Here is a 17,103-nt window from a genome sequence, read left to right as displayed (position 1 = left end):
CTATTTTCATAGGGGGCAAAAAGGACAAAAGCATTAGAAGTGAAAAAACTCAAATCATTTCCTGTATTTCACTTTTATGTATTATCTTAGCCTCTCTTATTAGCTGTCCTAAAGAACTCTCCCAGACACGTGGCTCCCCCCACCATCAGGAGGAACCCTTCCATACAGAGACTAATATTTGATTTCTGCTCTAGCTGTGCCTGCAACCATACCTGGGTCCATGTAGTTGTTTGGGAAAGGTGGGTGGATGCACAGGTGAGCAAATGCTGAATGGCTGGGGAAGCCGGGCTCTGAAGAGCGAGGCAGTGACGTTGTGTAACATGTCACCCAGAGGTGGAATTTGAACTTCTTTATTTTCTTCTCTACAATTAAGGCTTTTTTCTTTCTTTCTTTCTTTTAACTATGTGTTTCTTTTAGTTGGCTCCTGTCAAGTAATCAAGGGGGCAGGATGTGTGCCAGCCCACAACTTCCAGTCTCCGTGTGCTTGGGGCTGAGTAAGTGGCTGTGGAATTTGGTCCAATAATTGGACAATGATGATTCGAGACAATCTCAGAACTTATGGGCAGTGTGGGTATCTACCCTCTTGAGAGGGTGCTGTTTTCAGAGGCCTTTACAGGAATTTACTTCCTGGCAGAAGTCGGACCTAGATGACCCGTGGTTTCACATTCCTCTTGTTTGTAGTCTCAGGACCATGTCCCTACTTGTCTTTCCAACCGCTCCCTCCTTACTCTTACTCACCCATGGGCCCTAGTTCCTCTCCCACAGAGGCCGATCACCTTCAGCTCTCACTCTCAGTGATCCACATGGCTCCTCCCAAGCACGCACACCACTTTGCACCTCCAAACTCACACCCTCCATCGGAAAGAAATCAATTAACAGCAAAGCAGAAGCTTCCGGATTCATAAGAAGACTTGCCCTTCCTCCATCGCCTCCTTCTTTCCTGCCTGCCCCCACCCTGGCTCCCAGTGACTTATGAACAAACCAATTCTCTGGGGAATGTAAGAGCAAGTTGCTTTCCCATTTGAAAAGTATCAGAGCTGGCAACTTTGTTTCCTAAAAGGGAGTTATGTCCATCAAAGTTCAACCAGAGAAAAACAGAACTACATGAAGATGTACAGCAAGCTGGCTACAGAGGTGCACGCCTGTCATCCCAGTGGCTCAGGAGGCTGAGGCAGGAGGATCATGAGTTCAAAAACAGCCTCAACAAAAACAAGGTGCTAAGCAATTCAGTGAGACCCTGTCTCTAGAGAAAACACAAAATAGGGCTAGGGATGTGGCTCAGTGGTGGAGAGTCCCTGAGTTCAATACCTAGTACACTGCTCCCTACCACAAAAAAGGATGTACATAAAGAGATTTTTTTTTTTTTTTTTTTTTTAGGAACTGACCTATGTGATTGTGGGAGCTGATTAGGTAAATTTGAAAACAAAATTGAAGGCAGAGTATCTCAAAATTTAAAAAAAAGTTTAAAAAGTACTGGGGATGTGGTTCCTGGGTTCAGTTGCCACATACATAAAAACAAAATCAGTGTCTTCTATTTGAAACAAAGAAAGAAACGAAAACCTTCTGTGAAATGGTCTAAAACATAAAGCCTTTCCTTTTTCCATGAATCTCTTTCTGGAAAAGTCACAGCATCGTTTTCAGTGCAAGTGGCGGCCTGACTCAAGGAAGCAACGTGGGCGGGAAGGATAGGAAGGATTCCTTCCTCATCGTGCTTCTTAGTACACAATGACTTCTTCCTGCATTTGGAGAAAGTTCTGGTCACCCAGTGCGGCCTCTAGGGGCTCTGGGTGCCCCTCCTTTCTCAGTCACAGGCTTCGCATGCTGACCTTGCATTCACCTTGACTCTTACTGGCTTCCTACCTGCCATGGGTCTATCAGTATTCTATCACTGATGCAAATGGGTGGCAAGAATGGGAAGGTGAAAACGGTGAATATCTCCTTGACTCATAGATGTGTTCCATTGTCCTTTAGACCTCACTTGCAATACACAAGTTCAGTGATGAAATTATTCAGAATTTTCAGAAAGTGACATTAAACCAAAAGCATTAAACCAAGCCTGGAGCCCGTCTGAGGCTGTCCTAGAATGGGACCCTGTGAGTGCAAAGGGTGTGTTAAGCCAAGTGTGTGCACACGCATGCGTATCTGTTTGAGTGTGTTTGTGAGAATGCACATGTGCTCTTTCAGATAATGTTGACAAGAGGTGACATTTGATCAGGGAGCAAGAAAAATAAGGTTTGCAAAAACCTAGGGGCAGGAACATCATGTTCAGAGACCCCCAAGGCTAATTCTTGGAAGAATGAGGAAGTCACAGTGGCTGGATCCACAAATGAGAGTGGAAGGGGTGGGAGATGAATGTAGAGGGACAGTGGGTTTCTGCGTTACTGATGGCCTCAAAGGCCAAGGCCAAGAACTTAGGAGTTTTTCCATGAAGAGATGGAAGGACTTGGGAGAGTATGAGCAGAGATGTGGCATTCAACGTTTGTGGTTTAGTAGGATATTCTCTGGATGGCAGTGGTCACCAAAGGGACAAAGTTATAAGTGATGGGAAGAGTGTGAGTGCTGTAATAATAACCAAGCAACGATTCAGTCTTGGACAGGGTGGTATAGACATTAGTAACTCAGAGTCGCTGGATTCAGGGCATACTTCAAAACAGTGCCACCAAAAGATACTTACCTAAGATCATGGCCCCACGACATCAGATTAAAATAATCTAATGAGGAGTAATGAATTTCCCGAAGTTCTACAGCCAGTGAGTGCAAGAGCTGGGGAGGGTAGGGAGCTGCTTCACTTGTTCTTCTCCTCCTGTGATCCCTGTGGACTTTCTCAAACAATTCTGCACCATCCCCTTCTGATCATCTTTACTAGTGTGGCTGAATCTACCTGAATTACCTCTTTAGGAATTCATCCAATACAACACCTTCCAAAATCTCCTCTGGACCATAAGGTCCTGGGTGCAGATGGTCTCTGCTTAGGGATGGCTCTCTCCCAGTTTTACTTTAGTAGCAACCTGACCGGATTTTGCCCTCTCCATTTAGTTAATATTTCTTGGCCTTGCTCACTCAAACAGAGATAATAGAACAAAGATTTTGCTACTAAGTTCGACATCCAGTTGCTCCACATGCGAGTCCAAGCTGCTTACGTGTATGTGGCTTATTTTCCTGTCTTTCAGCACTTTCAGACCATGCTGAAGTCTAAATTGAATGTCCTCACACTGAAAAAGGAACCTCTCCCAGCTGTCATCTTCCATGAGCCGGAGGCCATCGAGCTGTGCACCACCACACCCCTGATGAAGGCCAGGACTCACAGTGGCTGCAAGGTATGGGCATGTGGCCAACAGGGCTTCTCTTGGTGGGATAGGCTCAAGCACGTGTGGCTTTGATCTTTTGTCTCACAAGGTAGCCATTTTTTAAGAATGCAAATATTAAACAACTAGCAAGACAAGCTCATTGAGTGATGGTAGTATGAATTCATATCCTGCTTTGTTTTTCTTAATAATGTAAATGCTCTTTATTGTTTTGATCATTTTGGGGGCACATATGAAAAACAGGTCTTGGTGTTTGTGAATACAATGATTTTCTTGCTGTACTTTCTCTAGCTGTATGGAACTTTGGGCTTTGCAAGGGAAATTTAATCTTTAAGGGTAATTCCTCCCTTTGTATTTGTAAACTGAATAAAGCATATCATAAAGAATGAAAACACCAAAATCCCAAAATAAAAAAAAAAAAAGTTTTCTCACATTTGTACTCTCAGAGTCCTTTGGTGTAATTTTGCATTTTTGCTTCGCTTCAGCTCTCAAAATCTGTACAAATATTCATGCCTCAATATTCATACAAAAGCATTTTTTATTTATGGAAACTATAATGCTGACATGGAAACAAAACAGGAATATGAAATGTATAATTCTGGTAGGCTTTTGGATTCTTCCTCATAAGTTTTTCTTTCTTGTTTGTGATGGTGAATAGCAATTGGTTTAGAGATAACAAAGAAAATATGTTTTATGCATATTCTTTCATCAGAAATTTGTTCTGAATGATGAAAATATAATAGGGGGCAAGGAGAATACATGATTGCACATGGATTTCTTTTCAGCTTTGCAGATACACTCCTTTCCTTATTTTATTGTTGGGGAAGCGGGTCTGGAATAGTGGGGATCAGTTTGAGTCCCTCCCACTTGGGTGACGATGGCAGGCCTGAAGCTTCTCACACATCCATCTGCCTCAGACTTGCTAGGCATCTGCTTTCTGCTAGGCACTGTGGCACAGTGTGAGCAAGACCCACAGCAATTTTATGAAGTTTACCTGCTAATTGTAAAATGGGAGGAGAGCCAGCGTGAAGAACTTGTGCAAATAGAATAGGGGATGCTCATTTTCTCAGGCAGAAATGGGTCTTGGAATGGAGAGGAATGGGCCAGGGTACCTGGGAAGTTGAGAAAAGTGGTGGGTGGGTGGGGTTGGGAAGTCTTGTGGTCAAGGCGAGGAGTTTAGACTTTGTTTTATATATAGTGAGGAGTCAGGCAAGTGACATATGACTCCATTTCAAGAAGCTATTTTAATAGTATCCCTGATAAGGTTAAGCTAATAACTCAGGTGCCCCGAGCAGCTGCCAGTGGGTCAGTTTTAAAAGAGGAGAGTGAGTCCAACAGAACTGGCCTTAGGTCCTTTGTTTAATGCTTTCAGTGAATTGATGACATAAAGGTATTAGGAAAAGGTGCTTTCCTTTGGAAAGTGGTACGAGATCAGATTTGCTGTAGATTCTTTAGAAGACTGGCCCATGTCACTTCGAATCCTGTTCCTATTAGGAAAATGGAGCCTCAAAGTAAGAACTCAGCAGGGACAAATACAAGGAAGGGAGGTTAATTGGATGAAGCCTATCAAGTGTGTTTTAAAAATTAAAAAAAAATAGTTAACAGAATAAAAAGACCTAAAGTCGAATCCACATATGAAATTATGAATATGTGTTCACATGAAGACAGATTTGCTAGGAGCATAAAATCAGTGCTTTAGAGTTTAGGATTCAAGAGCTATTTTTTTTTCTGTGTACTGCCTTAGGTTGTGCTCATTTATATTATGTCTAAAAGGACATTGAAACAAGAGAAGGAATTCAGGATAGCATGCCAAAGAGGGCAGGGGTTGCGCTGGAGTCAGTCTGTGTGGCCACAAGGCGAGGGAACTGGGCACTGATTACAGCTGGACACAGGAAAGGACTTCAGCATTCAAGGTGAAAAACACATTTCACCAGGCTGTAAAAAATTTATGAACTCTCCATCCCTAGAAATCATCAAGAGGAGGTGCCTGCAGGCATGGATAATCATAATGCCAGAGTTGGGGATCCAGGCCAGTGCCTCTCAAGGTCCTATCCAGCATGATCATTCTATTCGAAGGAAGAAAATCTGCAAAATGTGCAGTTCTCCAAATTGGATACAATCAACTTTAGACCTTCAAATTTTAACTGTAAAAATGGACGAGAGTTGCATGTATCCTTTCATTTTTAAGGACATGATCACATTTGTGTTGATCTTTTGTTAGGAAAAAAAAAAGAAAGATAGATCTTCAAACCAATCCATTTTTATTTAAAATCCTTAGACCTCCCCTGATTTTTCCCAGTCATCTTTAAGAACAAAGTCCAGTGTTTCCTCTCTGATTATTGCAAGTAAGTAACTTAGCTCACAAGATGCCAGCTGCAAAGGGACTCTCTCTCAGGCTCAGGCGTCCCAGGAATAATGAGCACAATGTAGCCCCGGCCCAGCTGCAGGCCAGCCTTTGGGACCCTCCATCTTTAGACAGAACTTGTTCTTTTTTCCTAAAAGCTCTCAAGTTGTGCTTGTATAACTTTGGGTTTGGGGAGGGAAAGAGGCAGGAAGAAGCAAAGGAAAGTGGAGTTGAATGTGGGTTAGGGTTCGCACCACTGAGACCCTCACTCGTCTCGGATTTCCCATTTCCCTCTGATCTGTATTCTCGGTGGGTTCTGGCAGGATCGCCTTGCCAGGCTATTCATGTTTCGGGCAGCTGGGTCTTTGTGTGTTCTTCTCTATTGCTGCCACATTTTTTTTTTTTCCTGAAGTGGAGTTATTTAACCACACTACCACTGCATCCCATTAGGACTCTTGCTGGAATGGTTTTGAGAATCAAAAGCTGGGTCAGATTTCACACTGGCAATGGTGGCTTGTCACTCTTCTCTCCTGCCTAGCATGGTGGAATCCTAGGTGGCTTCACCTCATTAGCGAACACTTACTAATTAGTACTTGTTGTTGACCTACTGTGTGTGGAAGGAAGAGTAGAGAAGGAAACCAGAGTAGTTTTTGTGGATGATCAATGCACAGCCAAATAGAAGGAATGAGGTGAGTGCCCAGATAAACAAATCACAAGTGTTTTGGAAACTTGTGTGTGTATCAGAATCCCCTGGGAGGCAAATTCCTGGTCCTTCTTCCCACAGCCCTTGATTCAAGCACTCAGCTTCATGGTGGAGAGCAGGAGTCTGCAGTTTAAAATATACATGTAATTTACATGAAAGTGGGCTGGGCTTGGCTCTTGAGGACTTGAACCACAGACTGGTATGTGATGGGAGTAACAGAAATGACTTATACTGGGAGGTGGGGGATGGGGTGGAAAATGGTATCTGAGGGCACTTGCGTGGTCGCGATGCATTTGCCACAGCAGGTCAGGAGACTGCGGGGATGGGGGGCTCTGCAGGTATTGACACAGATGTGTGCTTCGTGTCACTTTTTATCTCCAGGGAGCATTGTTCTGGTTTACGTTGACTCATCTCTGGGTCTGCTCCCCATAGTTGTCAAAGCCTTTGAGAAATAAAGATGAATAAATAATAAATAAAATAGTAATGATGATGATAAGTGGTCCCACTCATAATGCAGAAACAGTGGTAGCAAACAGCTGTTTGTTAATACAGGAAGCACTTTTAATGCATCTAAGCACTTTTCATGGTACGGATTATTTCATCCTCATGACAACCCAGTGGTTTAAGAGCCACGTGCAGCCGCAATTCACACATCATTTTCTTGAGGCTCAGAGCAGTCTAGTACCTGTTTCAGGGCATTCAGGGAGGAATTGGCAGGGTTCAGTCGGACCTCAGCAGTCTGGCCCCACAGCTCATGCTCACCCCCACTGGATCCCACTGCCTTTCCAGGACCACCCAGGGGCATCATTTGACCAACTGCATCAGGAAATTTTATGTTCTGCAGACTGCAGTTTCTGTATGCCTTAATAGGCTGGAATCAGTATATCCACCTATATTTTTAAATAAATTATTATTATTTCAATGATACAAATTTAAGTGTTACAGTGTTATAATTTGATATATGTACACATCACATGATGGTTAAATCAAGGTAGTAAATGTTTTCATCTCCTTAAACATTTAAAAATTTTAGTAACATGTAGTAATTGTACATGCTTATGGACTAGAGTGTGATACTTGTCTATAATGTGTACTGATCAAATTGAATTAATTAATATTTCTGTCTCCTTTTCATCAGTCTGTGTTTAGAGCCTTTGAGCATCTCTTTAATATTTATTTATAAAATTTTTAACAGGTTATTATGAACTGTGGTCACCCCACTGTCTGTAGAACAATAGAGCTTATTACCACTATCTAAGTATGTTTGGGTAACTGTTATTCAGGCACCTACCATTCATCCCCTCTTGCCCACAACCTTCTCAGCTCTTGCAATCACCATTATATAGCCTGGTTGATTTTTTTTTAAACATTCACATATGATAGAGAACATTGTCTTTCTGTGTCATTTGGCTTATTTCACTTAACATAATATCTTCCAATTCCATCCATTTTGCTGTAGGGATAGGATGCCACTGTTTTTATGACTAAATAATATTCCACTATGTATATATGCAAGATTTTCTTTATCTATCCACCAATGGGTATCTAGATTGCTTCCACGTCTTAGCTATTGTGAAAAGTGCAACAGTAAATATGATGTGTAGATACCTGTTTGATATGCCGAGATCACTTCTTTTGGATACATACCCAGAGGTGGGAAAGCTGGATCACATATTAGATCTGTTTTTACTCTCTGGAGGGACCTCTCCACCTCTCCATAGTCACCGTACTAATTTATATTTCGACCAACAGAGTTCCCTTTTCTCTCCATCCCCACCAGTGTCTGTTATTTTATGTCTTTTCGGTAATATTCATTCTAACTGGGGTGAGATGACATTTTTTTATGGTTTTTGAATTACATTTCCTTGACAGCTAATGAAGTTGAACATTTTTTTAAAATAAACATATTGATCATTTGAATTTCTTTTGGGGGGAAGCGTCTATTCATATCATTGATCTCTCTTTAAATTGGATTATTTGGGGTTTTTAATTATTGAGTTTATAAAGTTCCTGATACATTCTGGAATGAATCCTTTGTCCGATGAGTAGTTTGCAATTTTTTTCTATTCTATAGGTTATATCTTTGCTCTGTAGTCTGTTTCCCTTGCTGTGCAGAATAAGATCCCCAAAACATAGGAAACAAAAGCAAAAATAGACAGATTGGATTATCTCATTCAAGGGTCCAAGACTCAAGGATTTACCATGTTCACTTGGAGTAGAATTTTATCTTTAATTACAAAAAAAGGGAAAACTTGAGGACAGTGGGCTAAATTTGTCATATAATTTTATTTGAGAACTCAGGCTTTCAAATATAGTTTTCTAAACAAAGGAGAGTGTGTGATGAAAATTCACATAGCTGATTATAAAATACATATGTTACTAGCCCTCAGGGAAGTGTGCATATACATACATGCATGATGCACACACAGATGACAAACAGCAGGTCCAGCGAGTTCCTGGGTGGCCATGTGGGTGCTCTGCAGAACCCATTGTACAGAGGCTGTCTCCAGTTACCTGTTGCATATGTTTTAAAGTAAAGTATCAGCAGTGTTCTAACGAATTGGCATAGACTTGGGGGGTTTAGCATATCCGAAAGCATGTCTTTTATTTAAAGCACTTTGTCCAGTTTGCGATTGGTGAGTATTTCCAAGTGTAAGGATTTCCATACAAAAGGGGCCGTGACCTGAGGGGAGGACTGGGGGAAGACGTGCAGGACAAGGCATGGGAAGGAAGAGGTGGATCACCTACCTATTACTGATGTAGGTCTCTTTTAGGCCCTGAGTTTGTCTGCTTTGCTGCTTGTCCTTCCCCTACACCCTCTCAGTGTCACCTTGTGGGGCCAGGGTCCCGAGGGGGATCTTCAGGGAGGGTCTCCAGGAGCTGTGCCTCTCTTGAGCACCACAGCAGCTTTGAGCAGGGTGGTGAGCATGGGATATTTTCTTCCCACTGCCCTCCCCCCTCACTGCTCATGGGAAAGGTGTCCTTGTCTTCAGTCTGCAGCTTGGTAAGTACCAGCCACTCCTGTCCCTTCGTGCCACCAGGGGTCCCCAGCTCCTCACCTAGGCCTGCTCCAGCACCAGAAGCCTGGCATTGCCCATCTCGCCTCCTAAGGAGGGCACTGGGCCTGCCGTGGCATGAAGCCCACTTGAGGATGTCGCTGCCCTGTTCTGTCTTGTGAGGGTAGAAACTTCAACAAGCTAGTTTCCAGGACGGTGTTAAAGATCCGGAAGCCATAACGATTTGTGTATCAAATCTCTTTCTGAGATTCTTTGCATTCTAGAGTGGCAGTGATAGTCCCTTAGCTCTCAGGAAGGATGTGGGTGATTTATAGTTTCATAGGACAGAGAAGAGACATTTCAGAGCTGAAGGCTTTGCAGGTCATCCCCCAATCCTACCACGCGGTGCTTGTGTAAAATGGCCAGTCATGGAAGTGAATGTCAGCCATCCAACTTACCTTATGGTAAAGGAGGAAAAGTTTACGTTGGGGGTTCACGGCTTCAGAGGTCTCAGTCCATAGGCAGTCAGCTCCATTCCTCAGGGCTCAAGGTGAGGCTGAACATCATGGCAGAAGAATGTGGTGGAGGGAGGCAGCTCCCATGATGATCTGGAAGCAGAGAGAGATCTACCTTCACTAGATACAAATATATACCCCAAAGGCACACCCCAAGTGACCCACCTCCTCCAGCCTCACCCCACCTGCCTTCAGTCACCACCCCGTTAATCCCATCAGGGGGGTTGATTTGCTGATTGGGTTAAGGCCCTCATAGCTCAAATCACTTGTCCTCTATTCCTTCTTGCATGACCTCACACATGAGCTTTTGAGGTACCTCTTGCTTCCAAACCGTAACAGTCATTCTCTCCTTCTTTCCTCATTTTCCTCCTTCACTTCTTTCTCTATTCACAAGAATATATTGCATACTCTATGAAAGGTCTAGGCATTGATGGGCAAACAAGATTAGAAATAGTTTTGGATGCTTTGAGTTGAAAGAACAGAAATCCTATTGTGCATTGGCTTAAGTCACTGAAATATACTTTCTCTCCAATCTGTAAATTCTGGCAGTGGGGGATAACTTTAGATTAACTCCAGGGGTTCATCTGGGGGTTGTACTCTATGGAATTAAACTTCTCTTCGTTCTCACGTACAACTTTGTTCTTAGACTATTTGCTCTCTTTGTTAACAAAAATTGGCACCACTGTTGCCAGCCACAAATCTGCCCAACCCTGCAGCCTGTGGGAGCTCTTCTCCCAGCATTCCAAGCTGTTGTCTGGAGACATACTGTGATTGGATGGGATGTGTCACCTGTTCACCTCGAAGGCAGTGCTTGTGTTTGGAGAATGGAATAGGCGGGTTGCCTTGGCTTAGCTGAAGTGTTCTACTTCTGGAGCTGGGAGGGCAGCCAGGTTCCCTGGGAAAAGGAATCAGGTATGTGTCGGAAAGAGGCAAATGCGTGCTACGGAGGCAGCAAAATAGTGTCCCTGCAAAAAAGACTGGATTCCTGACTTTGAGCAAGAGCAGTAAACACTGAAGTGAAGAATGGTAGCAGAAGGAAGTGTGGAGCCTTGGGGGGGCAAAGCAAGGGGGCCTCTTCCTCCCGTTACCGTTGGACAGTCTGAGGATTGCTGAGGGAGGGTTTTATTTTGCATGTAGGAGTTGTCTGAGTTTGATGAGCTTCAGCCCTCTTCCTGGGCCTTCCTGCAAGCTGTTTTGAGTGGCCTTCAGCTGCTAAGGAGTTGACCTTCTGCACTCATGGGTTTTTGCCTACAGGTGGCAGAGAGGTTCTCATTCATTGGGGGAAATTCAGCACCCCACTTTTTGAGTTTTTCACTCAGGTTCAGAAACAGAGAAAAGAGGCAGGGTTTCGGGAAAGACAGTGAGTTTGGGAACTGCAAAATGCGAGACGGCTCTGGAACCACCAGGGGATAATACCCACAGGTGCCTTGCCATGGTCTCACACAGGAGCGTGTGCGTTCACAGATGTGTGGGCAGGTGAGGAGAAGAGGAAGGGCTGAAAGGCATGCCTGCACACAAGCCCACACGCAAGCAGGCATCTGCCTCTGACATGGAAGGACGGGGTAGAGGGAAGACAGCTAGAAAAGGCACATTGGAAACCAGAGGAAGCTGCAACCCATCAGGCCCCTCAGCTTCCTCAGGCGCGCCCCCTCTTTGTGTCCTCCTACTGTGCTCCTTCTCCTGCTTGTCCCCTCCTGGTCTGAGAGGAGTCCAAGGGAGAGAACGGGTGTGACTTGAGGGAGAGCCGAGGCCCCCGTGTAGAGTTTTAGGATGAAACTTTGTGTATCTGTTCCAGACACTGACTACTTACGCCACCGCCACGGCACCTAGCAGAGAAGGGCACTTTTATTTGTGATTTTAGTATAAACTCCCCGGTCCCGATTTTTAACTTTGAATTCTATATTTCAGTCTTTGCATGGAGAGACCTGATAGCTTCATCAAAACTCATCTTTCATGAGCTCACGCTCATTGGGTGTTAAGTAAAATCTCTTTTCATTGGGAATTATCTTCATCTCAGCCGATCCACACGTTCAGAGTGAGGATCAGCATTCTGTCTCATCTCTCTCGTTTGCCACATGGCATTGACGCTCAGTTAATGTTTCTTGAGTTGCATGATAGATTTCTTTATAATAGGCCAGTAGAGCTATTGCCTCATTGAAGGATTCCCTGAGGATCCTTGAAACAGCCAAACATATTTCCAGGTGACCCCCACACTGCAAGGGGAGCACCTGTAAATGGTTGATTAACTCTAGGAAGTCACTTTGGGTAATAAAGCTTAGCCACTGTGCCAGGGTCAAACACTATATATTCCTCAATCTCCAAATTCCTGATGTCACTGACTACTTTCTTCTCCTTCCCACCTTTGGAAACTCGTGGGACATCAGCAGAGATTTATTAGTGAAAAGTGGGGAAATAATCTAAATATCTAAAAAGGATATTACAAAAATTTTGCTTAAGAATAGTGAGGAAAACATAGTCATTAAAAAGTCTGGTTTAGAAACTATTGATACGAAAAGTGTTCATGATGTAGTAAGTGAACTAAAAGCTGATTTTAAAAAGATTATTAGAGGATCCTTTTTTTGTAAAATAATATAAAAATGAAATAAATATATGCAGGTATTTGTAGTGGAAGAGCAGAGAAACTAAAATACGAATAGAAGTAGTCGCTAAATATTTGATTTTCTTAATTCTTGCTAATTTTCATTTTCTAAATTTTCTACATTGAATAAATATTACTTTAAAAATGACTTTTAAAGAGTCATTATTAAAGAAAAAGTTTCTTTGAGTGTGAAACATTTGGAACATTGTGTGGAAGAAGCTCCCTTCTGAGGAACATTTCAGAAAACAACTCCAAGTCGATGGCTTACGCATTTGTTTCTTCCTGTGGCCGAAATCAGAATTTCCACTGTTTCAGAGAAAAGTGACCTTTTCCCATCTCATGTGTGACTGGTCTGGTGTCGGGCTTGCTGGTGTGCTGAGCATCATGATTGCATACTTACTGACATGCATTTCAAAGACTGGGGCACTGGTTTTCTGAGGTCTGCTTTGTGGCAAAATTAATGGCTCAAAACAACACATACTTATTCTGTCAAAGATCTGGGAAACAAAGCCCAAAACCAGTGGGTAGAAATCACAGTATCAGGAGGGCCATGCTCTCTCAGTGCTCTGGGGAAGAATCCATCCTTTGACTCTTTCAGCTTAGGGTGGCTGCAGGTGTCCTTGGCTTGTGGCCACATCACTCCAGTCTTTGCCTCTGTGCACATTGCTTTCCTTTGGTGCCTTCTGCCTTTCTTCTCATAAGAACACTTGTGATTGGATTCAGTGCCCCCTGAATAATCTAGGGTAGTGCCCCATCTTAAGATCCTGAGTTTAGAATTACGTTTTTAGGTTCCAGGGACTGGAAACTATTACCTTTGTGTGGTCATTATTCAGTCTACTGCAGGTGGGTTCCCTGTAATTGGAGAATTCTAGAAATGCAAGTAGTTTTACAGTCATAGAGGATTGGTTCCAAGAACCCTCAATGATGCCAAAATCTGAGGTGCTCATATCCCTCACATAAAATGGCAAAATATGTGGATGTAACCGATGCACATTCTCCTGTGTACTTCAATCCTCTCTAGATTTTGTATAATACCTAATATAATGCAAGTTACATGTAAGTAATTGTTATACTGTATTGTTTAGTGAATAATTTGCCAACAACAAAAGAGTCTGTTCGTGCTCAGAACAGATAAGATTTAAAAGAAAGTATTTTCAACCTATTGTTGGTCATATTCATAGATGTGGAACTTATGGAAATGGAGGGTCCACATTTTAATGTGTATTGTACACAAAACAAAAATAAATATATAACGTTATTACACACGTATGTATGAAATGATCATAGTCAATCAGTTGTTTAAGTGAATTCATCATTTTTTTAAGCCTAAGAATATTCTTGTACTAGAATTGAGAACACTATTAAAAAATTTTAAAAATGAGGAAGATGGGTCTGAGAAGGAGCAGTTTGATCCTATTCTGAGCTAGATTTCCTTTTTTATTCTTTATCAAATTTTCTGAATTTTACCTTAAAATTCACTTGGAATACAGTTTTCTTACACAAAGTCACCAGCACTTATAATTTTATTCCAGTGAGTGTTCTAAGCAGGGTTTGTGAAAGTTCACACTCCCACCACAGGGGATGTGAGCAAATGCTTTTTCCCTCCACTCCTGGTAAAGTTTTAAGCATAATTTAGAAAATAATATGGAAAACATTATGCACACAGTGTGTGTGTCTGAGGAAGCGACTACCTTGTTATGTAGTTCTTTCCCCCTCAGGATTTCCTGTTTGGACAGTTGTACTTGAAACAATTTGTTGGTTCAGTTCTGAAAATTCAGTTTAATTATTATCTAAATTTAGGGTTCATTTATTTAGAAAATATGTTAATTATTCTGCATGTTTTCCTGGATTAATTTTGTGAATAAAATGTAGTTCCTGTGTGGTAGACTTCATTTGTTAGGCAACTCTCGGAAGCCCCACTCGGAAAACAAATTAAGATGGTATGAACTCATTAATAATGTGCTTTGTGATTTCCAGCAGAGATTGTGCAACTTCTTAGAGACTCTTAGGAGGTTATAATAACCACAGAACTAAGGTCCAGTTTATTCAAACGCAATGCCAAAATAGAAGAACTTAACTTTTAAGAGACGTTCTTGGATGTGTATATCTTCTTTTTGTCTTTCTTTCTTCCCAGCATTTACACTGAGGAAATCAAAGGTCAGAGCCCCCATTTTCCTGCCACTTGAGGCTAGAGTAATTCACTATTAAATGGAAAATGAGCATTAAATGAGGAATTAGATGCTATGGACTGTGGATTCAGCCTCAGGTCAACTTGGACTTGTTTTTGCAAGTGTTTTTTTTTTTTTTTTCTCTTAATTTTCAAATGGTGTCAAAGTCATACATGCAGAGACTTAAAAACATCAAATAATAATGGAAACCTAAACATAAAGTACTTTTAACTGTTTTCTTCATCCCTCCACACCCTTCAGTCTGCTTTAGCAGTTTCTTCTTAGGTTTGCCTTCACATTTCCAATGCCGGCTTAGCCTTGCACCATTGTAGATAATGACTTTTGGCCTCCCGTTATGGTAGATGGAGATTTGTTTCTAACAACCTTACCTACTTACTTTTCTGCATCTGCCTTGTATAGTTACTTCTGGTTTCTTTTGGGGGGGGGGCTGCTGGGGGCTGAACTCCTTAGGGGCACTTGACAAGTGAGCCACACACCCTGGCCCTATTTTGCTTTTATGTAGAGACAGGGTCTCATTGAGTTGCTTTGTACCTCACTTTTGCTGAGGCTGGCTTTGAACTGGAGATCTTCCTGCCTCAGCCTCCTGAGCTGCTGGGATTACAGGAGTGTGCCTCCTTGCCTGGCTCCTATAGTTACTTCTTAAAAGTTAAGTTCAGCCATCATCTGTGGGATACCTAGAGACCCCATAAATGCACCATGATTTTATTTTCTTTCTTGATTGATCAAAACTAATTCACATTATTTTTGGAATTGGTAGAGCTTTACATGTCCTTGTTCATCTTCCCCAGTTGCTGGCAGCTCTGCCATATTCTTGTCAATACCCAGCTGCTGAGTCACGGAGGCACTGGATTCCCATTCACCTCCGTCTGGGAACCTCTTCTCCAGAGTCCTCTGTCTCCCTCCTGTAGACTGCCTCCAGGAGCCAGCCACTCAGGAGGAGTGGGGGGACCTCTCCCTGCTGTGCTGTCCTGTGGTGGATTCTCCTGTTTTCCACTCCCCTCTTGGTTTATCCTTTGTTGTGCTGGAGTGTCAGGAAGTAAACGTTGCTTGCTTTGTATGTCTGAACGTTTCTTTTCTCCATCCTCACCTTTTGGAAAGCTCTGCTGGATGTGGAAAGATAGACCCTGTCATAGTTTGGATCCATGGTGTTCCTCAGAGGCCCAGGTGCTCTCTGATGTGGTGCAGTTTGGAAGTGGTAGAGACTTCAAGAGGCGGGGCCTCATGGGAGGCTGTTAGGTCACTGGGGACATGTCATTGAAGGGAGCTACGTGACACTGACTTCTTCCTCTTTTCTGCTCCCTGGTCATGAGGTGAGCAGTTTTTCTTGGCCACATGCTTCTGCCATGGTATGATGCCTACCACAGGCCCCAAAGTGATGGAAACAACTGATTGTGGAAGGAACCTGCCAATCTTTAATCTGAGATAAACCTTTTTTTCTTGAAAGTTGATTTCTTGGGTATTTGTTATAGTAATGGAGAGCAGACTAATATAGGTTAGAAATATGTTCTGATTAAAATTGTGAGGGTACTATCCCACCAAATTCTGTTATCCCTTGTGACTTTTGAGGAATTTGATCCCATTTGATTCAGATACTAATATTCCTTTGTATGCAGCTGTTCACCCCCCACCACACACACACACACACACACTTTGAAACTTTTAGGATCTTTGTGCTCTGAGATTTCATAGGTATATGCCTTGCTATGAATTTTCCTCCATTCATCCAGTTGGATGGTTGTAGTACTTTTCAATTTGGAGAGTCTTGTCTCTTGATAGTTTAAGCAATTTAAATAAAATTCTGAGTTCCTTTCCTAATTTGGAATCCTTTGAGAAATAAAGACACATTGTAAAAATAGGTCAAAAGTCAGATTTATTACACTTTCTTTGGAAGATATGGCTCCTAAGTATAGATTCAGGGATTTCTAAACTTCCACCTCTTTGTTCCTGTGTTCTCCCTCCTTCATTTTATCCTTTCTGTTTAGAACATAAAAATTTTCATTATGATCAATTTAGTAGGACTTGGGGAGAAGAGGAGATAAACATTTAAAGTCCACTTTCCATCTTTATTCAAAAACCCTCTCTGAATTGTGTAAACTTTCCTCTTTCAATCACTAATTTTAGTCTCGAAATTTCCTTTTTAAAATATCTGTATCTCAGATGAAAACAGTGATACTTAAGTTACTTTCAAATTTAAAAAAAAAAAGATATTTATGAAGAACGTTGAACTTTTTGCCAGAGCAGTGCTATATAAATAAAATATTGCTGTGATTGAAATCCAGACCCCCTATGGTTTGAATGTAAAAGTCAATGAACTATAGACAGAGTGGGGGGGCATACAAGATATAGATGTCAAAGTGGCAATAAATCACCCAACATCATAAAAAGGTCATCAAATGCTTTTTCAATACAAACAGCGATTTCTTATTAAATCCCTGTTGGCTTCAGCTCCTAA

General features: G+C 42.2%; 1 protein-coding gene across 5 annotated transcripts in view; it reads left to right on the top strand.

The window, feature by feature from the left end:
- Positions 1–17,103, top strand: part of Pid1 (phosphotyrosine interaction domain containing 1) — a 222,440-nt gene that overhangs the window by 100,712 nt on the left and 104,625 nt on the right. For 4 of the 5 annotated variants that reach the window (XM_005326455.5, XM_078018145.1, XM_078018144.1 and 1 more), the window contains exon 2: positions 3,171–3,317. The exons of the other annotated variant lie outside the window; for it this stretch is intronic. In XM_005326455.5, coding sequence (XP_005326512.1) covers positions 3,171–3,317 — 147 coding nt within the window. The remainder of the gene's footprint in view (positions 1–3,170; positions 3,318–17,103) is intronic. 5 annotated transcript variants of the gene reach the window in all.

Source organism: Ictidomys tridecemlineatus, chromosome 7, assembly GCF_052094955.1.
Source record: "Ictidomys tridecemlineatus isolate mIctTri1 chromosome 7, mIctTri1.hap1, whole genome shotgun sequence".
Taxonomy (NCBI): domain Eukaryota; kingdom Metazoa; phylum Chordata; class Mammalia; order Rodentia; family Sciuridae; genus Ictidomys; species Ictidomys tridecemlineatus.
The sequence above is the reverse complement of the archived record's forward strand: the minus strand, read 5'-3'. Positions and strand labels throughout refer to the sequence as shown.